At 36.8% G+C, this 13,339-nt stretch overlaps 1 protein-coding gene across 1 annotated transcript; it reads right to left on the reverse strand.

The window, feature by feature from the left end:
* Positions 1–11,683: 11,683 nt before the first annotated feature.
* On the reverse strand, positions 11,684–12,622 carry LOC118853811 (olfactory receptor 480-like). The gene has a single exon (XM_036764018.1). It carries the CDS (start codon positions 12,620–12,622, stop codon positions 11,684–11,686), a length of 939 nt encoding a protein of 312 aa, XP_036619913.1.
* Positions 12,623–13,339: the final 717 nt, after the last annotated feature.

Consider the following 13,339-nt stretch of genomic DNA (forward strand, 5'->3'; position numbering starts at 1 on the left):
GTCTTTGAAATAGTTCCTACTAGATAGAAGAAAAGGAGATTAAAATAGCATATGGAACTAAGTTTTCAATATGTCTACTGATGTGTTCAGGAAACATTCACTGGCCACCTCCTACATGCCCATCCCACCAATCCTACTCCAATACTTTGCTCCTGTGCACCATGGCAGGGTGCCAATAACAAAGCAGAGATGAACAAATTGGTTTCCTCCTAATTCTCCCCCATGAACCAAATGTGTAAATGCTGTTCTGCCAACTAGTCATCATTGTTAATCCATTCCAAATAAACTGAGACTGCTTTGTGACTCCTCAGTTTTCACAGGACCACTCTGCATATCTCAGGATGTTATCCACCTCATATTAATTGAGTATAAGGAAAGTTCTGGTTTCCAAGATAACCCTTGTGCCCTAAAATCAAAAAAGAAGACAAATGAGGAATCTGTATTCTAAGTCTTATAATTTTACTTTGTTCCTACAACTTAGTATTACTACTAAGGGCTAACATTATGCTTGATATTATCAGCCTAAAGAGTATGTGGAATTTCCCTTGGCAACCTCTACTCTTTCTAGATAAAATCGTAGAAGGCACTTGCTCAACCTGCTGTAAACATATCCTGTTTGTTTATTGCTTCTTTCAATTGCAGAATAGCTGAGCAAATTCTGCTATAGGAAAGTAGTTGCAAATTATTGTGATATAAGAAATGATGAATAACACTGCTTTGCAAGTAGTCCAAGAACAAAACACTTTCATTAACTGATGCAGGGTGAACTCAGTAGAACCAAAAGAACAATTTATGAGATGATCACAATTGTGAGAGGGGTAACAACTTTGAAAGACCTGAGAACTTGGACCAAACTTGTGACAAATGCTGGCTTCAAAAGACTGATGAGGAAATATTATCTACAGCTTCTTGGCATAGAGATGATGGGTTTGAGAAGATTAAGAATCATGGTGTATCATTTATTTATTTATTTGTCCTATTTACAATTAATTGATTTTGTCCTATAACTGTTTTTGTCTTGTAATTACTTAAGTCATGGTTCTTTATCTCTGAAATTATTTCAGAATTCACCTTGCCTGTAATAATTGAATTTTAGAAAGCCAGCTCCCTAACCAATCACTCATTTATTTTTGCCTCAAGGAACTTAACTGTGCTTTGGTAATGTGTGGGAAAGCAAAGGAGTACTGGTCTAATGTCTCTACACCACCAGGCTATATACTTCAAGGATGCCTGGTTTCCTGTCCAAAAGTCTGGGCCACTGTCTCATACCTGTACCCCCCAAAATTAGCATTTCTTACTCTCAGAAGGAGCCCTCAGAAGGAAATTAACAAATTTCCAACCAATCATGTTGTTCCCTGTACCTCAGTTCTGTAACAAACAAGGTTGGTCTTAATTCCATGATGTCATCTGTGTTCTGTTCTTTGTTCTGAATTCCCAAAAACCTTGCTCGGGGTCATTAGCACTAGTGGAGGCCATCAAGCCCCTGCTAATAAATGTTATCTTGCTCAGACCATATCCTCAGTTTATTTTTTATTCAATTTCAAATTCAGCAGATGAGAGATATGGAATGAGACAAGCATTTTCAAATGTGGGTAATTTTTTGATTTGTGTTCCTTGACTATATGCATGTCTCACAAAGAAAACCTCATATATATATACATATATATATACACACATACACACACATTTACATATATACATATACACACACATATATAATATATAAGACATATACAAATATACATGATATTGCTTTTAAAGGCAAAACCACGTTGATAATATTTGCATATCTTGATTGTTGTTAAGTTTTTTAAAAAAGAAATTATCTTAAATATTACTTTTTCCTGGAATTATCTTATTTCTCCCAAGAGTAAATTCACATTTTTTCTCTTCTAAGTCCAATAAGAAAAATATGAAATATTGAGATACTGTTCATCAGAGAAAATACCTGAGTATAATGCTCATTTAGGAGTCTATGATCCAGCTCTTCATGACTACAAGAAAAAAGAAGAATGCCTAAACTAAACCATTTTTTAAAAGCAAATTTTTAAACACCTCCCATTTCACCCTTCCCTCTCAAAAGAGGACTTTGCATGCTACTTTTTTGAATAAAGAAAGCCTGTCCCTGTGAGATCTCTTTTCTTTCCTCTTCTACAATTCAATATTTCTCAATATCATCCTCTATGGTCCTTGTAACAATTTCTGAAAAAGTTATGATCCTTCTTTTCTCCATTGATTCCATCTCTCCTATTTCAAACCTCAGCTGTACCCCTTGGAAAACACCGCTTTAGTCTTATCTATGGGCTTCTTCCCTTCTTTCTACAAATGGGCTCAGATCTGTCCAATCTTTAAAACCTTTCATTTGACCCTGCCATCCTTATAAGTTATCAAACTGTGTATCTTCTCTTTCCCAATCACCTCTCAGGAAAAAAACATCTACCTTTGTTGTGTACACTCCCTCTGCTTCTGCTCACTTTTTATCATATTTATTAGATTATTATAGCATGGTTTCTGAGCCCATCACTCCACTGGATCTATTCTCTAAAATGTTACTAATAATTTATTTGCCAAATCATAATATTTTCATGATCTTCATTTAAATTTTAAGAGTATAGGGAAGTAGAGGGGTGTCTGCTCCAAACATGTGAAGACTTGCCTGGCAGAATGGGTGCATGAGAACAATTTGTTCCAGTGGCTATGTAGGCAGCCAAAGCAGGTGCTGTGAAGTGCTTACTTCTTGGTAAGATTTTGAAGATGCCAAGGTCATCCACTTAATCCAGGACCATCAACAGTTGTCCTGACTTTTTTTCTTGCCACTGGACTTTGATGACTCTGGACGACAGAGTGAAACTGACAACTTTGTGCAACTCTGCCTCATTTAAATACAATTCACATACAGGTCATGATATCACCCTGTGTTCTCACTGGTCCTCTTGGAAAATGAATAATGAAAAATATTAGCACATAGTAGAGTGGCTGAAAAACAACAGATTCTTAATAAATACTTATTAATTGATTGATTTTTGGCCTCTATCCAGCACAGGACAAGATGGAAGAGCAACTCTTCAAGGATGCTTTCTCCTCATGACTTATCATGACACTGGCTCTCCTGGTACTAGTATTCTTCCTACCTGTTCAACCTTTTCTTTTCAACATCCTTTGCCAAATCATGATCTGGGTAACCTCCTACTTGTAAATATGATCCAGTAGTGGTAATCATGGTAGGGCTTTTTGCTGTTCTTCTCTTAAGTGCCTTTAATGATTCTGGCCTTTATTTGAATGGGGCAGGTAAAATAGGATCTTTGTCTTGGAGAGTTTCTTGGTAATCAAGGCAGGACTTTTGGTTCTTTTCTCCTTTTGAATGCTGAGTTAAGTACCCTTGAAGAGTCTTGCCTTTCAAATATAATGGCCAGTAAAATGGGATTTTTCACTGTTCTTTGGTTCAGTACTTCTCAGGAGGGAGGTAATCAAGTGCCCCAGCACCCTGAGATAGGTGTATAAGATCCAAGGATGGCATTTTTCTTTGGGGCCATCACTCACTGGAAGAGTGGCATGTGACTCTGGGCAACAGATGTAACTGCCACCTGGCTTTGCTGCCCACACCCATTGGCTCTTCTCTGGTAACTGAATTGTGATTTGGATTGTTTATATTGTCTCTGTTTGTAATTTGTTTGTATTTGTTCTGAAGTTCAGGTTGCTGGCTTTTCCTCCTGAACTAAGTGAATTTATATATATATATATGTTTGATGAAAGTTAATTCCTTAGTAAAGCAGATCAAAGAACCTGGGCTGGCAGCTCTTGTTGCTAGTCTCGTTGGGTCTTATACCCAAACAGCAGCTGCTAGCCAAACTGTTGCTACATATCCCATATCTGTCCTAGGCCTTCTTTTTGTCTATACATTGGGAATGAACTCATTACCTTCCAGTACCATTAACTTTTCCATTCATAGAAATGCCAAATTTATACCTCTAGCCCTGAACTCCAATCTACACATCACCAATAGTTGAACATTTTTACCTAACTGTCCCAAAGCCACTTCAAACTTAACAAGTCCAAAAGAGAACTCATCCTCAATTCTTTAGCCTAAAACCACTTATTTCCATAATTTCCTATTTCTGTTCAGGGCCCTATTTTCTGGTACCCTGGGTTGCAATCCTGGAATTAATCTCTATTCTTCTCTCTATCTTCCCTTCCCCAACCCGTTAACTGCAAAATCTTGCCACTTCTACATCCACAAAATATATCACATTTCCTCTCATATACAATCACATAGCCAGCACCCTAACTCATCTCCTCTCATTTAGATTACTACAAAAGCCTCTTAATTAGCAGCCCAGTCTCTTCTTCTAGCTCTAAATTATGCTCTAAAAGCTTACAAATAGAATGTTCCTAAAGCACATAGATAACCATGTCAATTGTCTACACAAGCCTTGAAAAGATCCCTTCTTACCTTGAGGGTAAAATAATAATTCTTCACCTTGATATTCAGAGTCATGCTCAATCTGAACACAGCCTCCCTCTTCAGATTTATTGCACTTTACTATCAGGCTAGTAGTCTATACTCCAGCCAACTAGCCTACTGTCTGTTGCCTAAACTCAGAATGCTATCCTTCTCTCTGCCTCTCTGCACAGGCTATCCTACATGCTCCAAATGCCCTACCTCACCTCTACTTTTTAGAACCTCAGGCTTCCTTTGTGGCTGAGCTAATGGGTCATCACCTACAGGAAGCCTACTTCTAAAACTCTGTCCCTTCTCAACTTATCTTGAATTTACTTATCTGTGTAAGTATTTTCCCCCTTTCTCTCCAATACAATGTAAGTTCCCTGAGATGGAGAACTCTTTTGCATTTTTTTTTTCTATCCCCAGGGCCTTGGACAAGGCTCCATGCCTTGTGGGCAGAGAAAAATATCAGTTGAATAGAAGGCACTAACTCATTTTTGAAAACTTCAAGTATTATTCATATTGGTAACATAATCATAATAATCATATAACAAGAATATTAATAACTACAGCAATTTAAATTCTATAAATTACATTCCTCCAACAATTTTAGAGGAAAATATTGTTGTTCTCATTATACTTGTGAGGAAACTGAGGATCACAAAGGTTCAGTCACTTACCCACAATCACAGAAAGAGCTAGTAAGTCAGATCTGGGATTCAAATCCAGCTCTCCTGACTTAAGTCCACTCCTCTTTTTACAACAATCAACAAACACATCACTGAAATTCATTTCTCAAAGTCTCAATCTGAGAAGTATGAGAAAAAGTAATATATAAAACAGATGTACCCATGCATACACATAGATCTTTACCTAAGGTGTACTTACCTAAGCAAGTTCTATCAGGTACTCACTGTTTGTAGTGGTGTTTCCAGGTATGTGATATGACCTGTGGTAGACTTTGCTAATGTGATAAAAACAATGCCCCATAAATATAGCTCACTTCCAAAACTTTGACTTTATAAGGCATTACAAGGGACCAGAAACATGAAGATCCAAATCATGAATTAATCTTTTTGAGAGAGAGACAGAGACAGAGACAGAGAGAGAGGTAAAATTGAAATCAACATGAAGTCTCTCATGGCAAGAGGAATAGACACAGTTCTCTGAAATGAGGGCTAAATCAAAATTTCAATCTAAGTATTTTTATATTAAATCCAAGAACAGCCGTAGTACCTATTGTTGCAAGAAGATGAGAGCTGTAGACTACAAGGTATTATCTTTGCATGGTGGCACCATATTTATGTTGGTTTTTTTTTTTTTAGCATTTGGGATATAACCCCTTGAGCACCCTAACAACGAATATAACCTACACCATTAAAATGCCATTTGAAATCCACAGGGATGGAAAAAATTAATAACCTAGAGGTTTCTTGTCTGAGATGTTCTCTAAATCCTTAGGGCATTTCATTTATTTTTTCTTTGCCTATGTTTATGCAGGATTTTTAAAAGGTGAAAAACAAGATTTGATAGCAACATAGCCAAACTAATAAGTATGATCTGCCTTGGAAGCTCTCAACTATTTTTCTGGGATCAACATATGGCAATTGTGATTGTGGTGTTGTTCACTAATTATGAAAAGTGGTCCTCATCAACTCACCAGATCCATTTTGGTCAGCCCACAAACCATACTGATTACACATATGCACAACCGAGGCTGAAAAGACCATGTATGATACTGAGCTTAGTAGAAACTGCAGATTCTGGCACAGAGGTACTCTTTACAGTGAGGAGAGTTGTCTACACATAAAGGGAAGTCTCCTGATAAAAAAATTTCCCTGGAATATAAAAGCATTTATAATATATGACACAGATATTTTCCACAGGACTATTGACAGATGCTGTGAGAAAGCTGAGAACCAGGAGATAAGCATCATTCACTCCCTGGTTATTCAGGAGGAAAAGAATTTCTGGAGCTTGGTGAGATGATTTCGTCCTATCCCCTCTGTCTTTGAAACAAAGAAAATTGAAAGGACTTCCTTTAAAAAGACTTTGAGGTATGTTAGCTTATCACATCACAGAACACCATAGGAACAATAGGAATTTGTGGAATCAACTACTTTAGACCTCACTGTTATATTTACATTTTCCTTTAGTATATTAAATACAATTTGATGAAATGGATGTTTTGGAGGCAGGATCAAGTTAATGAGGAAATCAAGAAAGAAAAGTCAATGGGTGGAGACTCCTGAGCTGGGCAAGTTATATGAAATATCCAAACTAGTTAGTAACCCAGGAAAATACTAGGGAAATACAAAGGTTTGGAAGGTCTAAGAGATGGGAGGACAATTCACACATTTTCAGGCAAAATAAGGTATATTCTCAAGGGTATAGATCTCCAGGAACATTTACTCTTGTTCACTTTTTTGATGTAATACATCCGAGGCTCAGATTGCCACCTAGTGACTTACATAGACATAATAACCAAAGGTGCTACAGCAGATGGGGCAACTTTTCTGTTACATGAGACGCTGTTTTATTAAGTGAATAATTATATCAAAACCCTTTGAATTATTTTTTTCGTACACCTGAACTATGTTTCAGAATATATTTTTCACTCTTCTGACCTATGCTCACCTTTACACTAAAATAACCCAGTTTTAAATTGGATGGTCTTTTTGAGTTATTATATTTCTCTACTGCCTCATTCTTTGTAAAATGTTTTTAACATTTAATTTTATTTCAAATTCATGTAAACAAAAATTTTAATTTTTTTCATTCTATATTCCAGATTTTCTCCCTCCTCCTTACTCTCCACCCACACTCAGAGTGCAAGTAATTTGTTGTAGATTATATATTTGGAATCCTGCAAAACATTTCTATATTAGCCATGTTGTCAAAGAAAATGCAAAGCAAAAGAAAAATAAAGACTAATTAAAAGAAAATAATATGCTTTACTTTGCATTTAGACTTTATCAGTTCTTTCTCTGGAGGTGGATAGCATTTTTCCATCACCAGTCCCTCAGAATAGTCTTGCATCATTATATAGCTGAGAATAGCAAGTCATTCAAAATTGATCATTGTAGAATATTGCTATTACTTTGTACAATGTTCTCTTGGTTCTGCTCATTTCCCTTTGGATCAATTCATATAAGTTTTCCCAGGTTTTCCTGAAACCATCCTGCTGTTTATTTCCTAGAGCACAATAGTATTACATAACAATCACACACCACAACTTTTTAATAATTCCTGAATGGAAGGGCATCCCTTTAATTTTCAATTTTGGCTGACACAAAAAGAGCTTCTAGAAATATTTTTGTACGTATAGGACCTTTTCCTTTTCCTTTGACCTCTTTGGGATACAGAGCTAGTAGTTGTATTGCTGGGTAAAAGGGTATGCACAGTTTGATAGCCCCTTGGGCATGGTTTCAAACTGCTTTCCAGAATGGATGGATAACCAATAGTACATTACTGTCCCTGTTTTTACACATCCCCTCAAACATTTCTCATTTTTCTCTTCTGTTATATTAGCCATCTGACAGCTATGAGGAGATACCTCAGAGTTGGTTTAATTTGCATTTCTCTAATCAATAGTGATTTAGAGCGTTCTTTCATATGACTACAGAGAATTTTGATTTCTTCTGAAAGCTGCCTGTTCATTTCCTTTGACCATGGTCAATTGCTCCACTGACTAAAAAGAGACTATACTTTAAATGTTAGAAGATCAAGATGCCAGATATTTGGATACTGGAATCTATACTAAATGCTGCAGGCAACCAATTTCCCTCCACTAGCAGAGAACTAATAAGAGATAAGCCCCATTCCAGCAAGGTATTAATTTCACAGTCAAGATGACAGCTTCTACAAGAAAGTAAGAGATTATTCATTGACCATCTCTCATTTGGAAGTGAATTTCATGAAGCCTCTGTTTTGTAGCTACTGTTTTAACTTCAAGCCCACTCTGCTTGGAACTGACATGGTATAGGAGAGGCTATTCTAATGGTCCACATGCATGTGTTTTTTCTATACATTGTGCTATATCTTCTCAGTAAATATACCTTTGTAAAGCTGATTGATGATAATTGACTGACTAAACAATGTATCAAATGATGATATTAGAGAAATATTAATTAGCACTGGTGATCGATGATGGGAGGAACATACCAAAATCAGAATAAGTGTTCAAACTAATAATATTTTTAAAGACTGAATAATCTCTTACAATTAACACCTAGTACCTTAAGGGCAGATATAGATAGCCTTGCTCTATAGGCATTAGTGTGTATGTGTGAGTTGTGATAAGTACCCCAATTGCCTATGTGAATTTCACAATAATATAAAGGGAGATTATGAAGGAGAAAGAGAAAGTGGGATTAGCAGTGTCAGATTTCAAATTATTACATGAAGTTATTATGATCAGATTATACTATAAAGTGATGATTTCCCAAATTGTGTCATGTTGGCTAAACAGTAGGGAAGGTAAAAGAACAGCACATAATCAGCAATGCAGAATTATAAGCAAAGTTGAATGTTAAATTAGTACTTGAAAAAATGAGATTTACAACGTATTGAAAAAGATTCTGATTGGTATAAAATGATATCTCAAGGTTGTTTTAATTAGCATTTCTCTAATCAATAATGACTAAGAGCATTTTATCATATGACTATAAATTGTTTTGATTTCTTTATTGGAAATCTGCCTGTTCATATCTTTTGACTATCAATTGGGGAATGACATGCATTCTTATAGATTTGACAAAGTTGTTTATATACTTAAGATATGAGACCTTTATCTGAGGAACTATCTATAAAATATTTTTCCCTACTTTTCTGCTTTCCTTCTGATCTGGGCTATATTTGTTTTATTTGTGTAAGAACTTTTTAATTTAATGGAATAAAATTAATCATTTTACTTCTTGACAGCACTCTCTCTCTCTTTTATTCATAAATTGTTCACCTATCCATAGGTATGATAAGTAATATATTCCAAGTTCTCAGATTTTATTGTTACATGTCCCTTTACATTGAAGGCATAAATCTATTTTGTCCTTATCTTGGCAAATGGTGAAAGATATTGGTCTATACCAAGGTCTTTTCTATCCCCACAGTAGCTATCTATGGTTAAGTTCTTTCTCCTTTGCTTACTCATTTTTATTTTGTTTTGTTCTTTTTATTTTTAGCAGCTTGTTATTGTAATCTAGTGCTGGAGTCTGGGGAATGGTGCCTCTGACCTCAGGTCCTTTTGACTGTTATTTTCTGAGCTTTGTCCTGGGACCAGCCTCAGCACTCCTTTCCGCCTTCAAGCCACAATTAGGGCCCCCAGCCACATTATGCTGGAAATGCTCTTGCTCCCTGAAAACCCTCTAGTGGCTATAATCTTCAGTTCTTCCCTCTGGCCTGGAACCAAGAACTCAGCACTCCTGTAAGTACCCACAGCCAGCAGCATTCCAACCCCACTGTGGGAGTTGTGATGGTAACTTCTCCCCTTCAGTAGCAGCCAGGGCACCTTGTCTAGGCAGCACGGTTCGGCCTGGCATCCCTCTGCAGTAGAGGGTCTTCAATCTTCCCCTGCTAAGATGTCTTCCCACCCCACCTACTGTTTCTGAAATGAGAATTCCTGTGGCTGAGGCTGAGGCTACCTCCTAACCCAGCTGCCACAAGGGCATTTTGTTTGTTGTTTCAGAAGAGACAGCCTGGAAGTGTTTGCACTTTACTCTCTCTGAACCTCCATCTTTGTGGTATTTCCACATGTCATCTCCAGTTGTTCTCTACTTCTCTGCCCCAAACCTTCTTTACTTTAGCCCCTCTATGTTCACTGTGAGGTACTATTTTGTCTCAATTGTGGAGGAAATATGGAGAGCTTGGAATTTTCTGATCTCTTCCACCATCTTCGTAGAATCACTCCCACCATGGAAAGGAAAAAAATTTTAATGCAAAAATTGCTTTACATATAATTGAAAAAATAAAAGATTATTTTTAAAAATTAGGAAAGTGATGATACTGTTGGATTTTGCCTTAATAAGACAAGATATGGAATAACATGTTCAATCCTGGCCTCATTTTAGATTGAAAATCTATAGAATATCTAAAGGATAACCAAGATGGTGGTCAGTTAACAAGGATTTTAAGTGCTTGCTATCTGTCAGGCACTATAATATAACTTGGTATACAAAGAAAAGCAAGAAAAAAAACCCAGGTTCAAGAGATCACATTCTATTGAGTGAGACACCATGTAAATAAACAGGCACATACAAATTACAGACAAAGGAAATGGAAGGTCATCTTAGAGAGGAAGCTAATATCACCTAGACAGGAAAGGCTCCTTGGAGAAGGTGGGATTTGAGTGGTCTTGAGAAAAGTGTAAAAAATTAAGCAGTAGAAGAAGGGAAGCAAATCATTTTAGGCCTGTGAGACAGCCACTGTAAAGACACAGATGGATTGTTATGTTTGGGAAAAGGCAAATAGTCCAATGTAGTTAGATTGTATGGATGTATGGATGGGAGGAAAATGTGACACTGTAAAGGTGGTGAAAAGACAGATTGCAGAGATTTTTATTTTTTTTAATGATCATTAATATCTTTTGTATTGGAGTATATAATGCCACAAAGGTGGTCACTGATAAAAGGAAAGTCCCCACATACAACAAAATATTTACACCAATTTTGTGGTAGTAAAAAGTGGCAACAAAGCAGGTGCCCAGTGATTGAGTAATGGATGAATAAATTGTGGCACATGAAGAAAATGGAATACTGCTGTTTTATAAAAAGTAACAAATAGTACTAATACAGAATAAGATTTACATGACCTGATACAGAGTGATGATAGCAGAGTCAATAAGATAATACACAATGAGTACAATAATGTAAAAAGAACAACCCACATAGAGCATTAGAAAATGTGTTTTGCCATAGTCCAAAAAACATTCAAGGACCCAAAGAAGAGCACCGAGGAGACATATCTCCCTATTCCTTTCCAGAAGAGGGACGTCCACTTTTATGGAGCATTCCTTGCATTTCAGACATTTCCATCAATATTTAAATTCACAACTTTATCCATCAAAATAAAAATATGCCTTTTCTAAAACATATTTACTGGTATCATTTTATCCTAACAATTTTATCAATAGAATATTAATTCCATATGGGCAAAGATAGTTTATTTTTGTTCTTGCATCCCCAAAATTTATTGCAGTGCCTGAGACATAGTATGTCTTTGGTAAATATTTGTTATATTCAGTTGAAGTCATGAAAAGGTATGTCTCCTACTCATCAATTTTCTCAGGGCCCCTTTTACTTCATTGTTCCTAAGACTGTAGATCAAGGGATTCAACATGGGGATCATTACAACATAGAAAACAGACATCACTTTATTCTCATCTGTTGTGTAGCTGGACTTGGGCATCACATAAATGAATGTAGTGGTCCCATAGAACAGAGTGACTGCTGTGAGGTGGGAGGTGCAAGTTGAGAAAGCTTTAGATCTCCCTTCAGAGGACTTTATATTCAGGACAGAGAAGAGGATGTACACATAAGAAATTATGATAATTAGCAAGGTGGTCATTATTATTGACCCAGCAGAGGCAGCAGGAAGAATTTCAGCAAGATTATCTTGGGAGTAGGAAAGCTTCAAAAGTGGTGAATAATCACAGAAAAAATGATTAATCTCATTGGGTCCACAGAAGGACCGAGTCAATAAACAACCAATGAAGATCCAACCATTTATACAACTACCAAGGTAGGATGTGATGAGTAACTGAGTGCAAACCCTAGTAGACATGTTGGTGGAGTAGAGTAGGGGGTTACAGATGGCCATATACCTATCATAGGCTATCACACCCAGGAGAAATGACTCAGTGGTCCCAAGGATGGCTCCAAAGAGAAACTGGACCACACAACCTCCAAGAGGGATTATAGTTTTTTCCACAAGGAAGTTTTTGAGCATAACAGGTGTGACAGATGAGGAATATGCAGAATCCACAAAAGCCAAGTGACCGAGGAAAAGGTACATTGGAGTGTGAAGTTGGGAGCTCTTTCTGATCAATATAATTATGCTAAGGTTACCAAGTAAGGTGACAGCATAGACACATAGAAACATCACAAAGAGGATGACACGAAGGATTGGATCATCTGTTAGCCCCAAAATAATGACTTCAGTCATAGCAGTGCAGTTATTGCCAGACATGTCTTTGAAATAGTTCCTACTAGATAGAAGAAAAGGAGATTAAAAGGAGATATAAAACTGAGTTTTCAATCTGTCTACTGATGTGTTCAGGAAACATTCACTGGCCACCTCCTACATGTCCATCTCACCATCCTACTCTAATACTTTGCTCCTATGCACCATGGCAGGGTGCCAATAACAAAGCAGAGATGGACAAATTGGTTTCCTCCTAATTCTCCCCCATGAACCAACTGTGTAAATGCTGTTCTGCCAACTAGTCATCATTGTTAATCCATTCCAAATAAACTGAAACTGCTTTGTGACTCCTCAGTTTTCACAGGACCACTCTGCATATCTTAGGATGTTATCCACCCCATGCTAATTGAGTATAAGGAAAGTTCTTGTTTCCAAGATGACCCTTGTACTCTAAACTCCAAAAAGAAGACAAATGAGGAATCTGGATTCTAAGACTTCTCATTTCACTTTGTTCCTAGTACAATGTATTACTATGAGGGGCTAACATTAGGCTAGATATTATCAGCCTGCAGACTGTGGGGAATTTCCCATGGCAACCTCTACTCTTTCTAGATAAAATCATAGAAAGCACTTGTTCAACCAGCTGTAACCATATCCTGTTTACTTATTGTTTCTTTCAATTGCAGAATACCTGAGCAAATTCTGCTATAGTTAAGTAGTTGCAAATTATTGTGATATAAGAAATGATGAATAACACTGCTT

This window comes from Trichosurus vulpecula, chromosome 6 (genome assembly GCF_011100635.1).
Source record: "Trichosurus vulpecula isolate mTriVul1 chromosome 6, mTriVul1.pri, whole genome shotgun sequence".
Lineage (NCBI taxonomy): Eukaryota > Metazoa > Chordata > Mammalia > Diprotodontia > Phalangeridae > Trichosurus > Trichosurus vulpecula.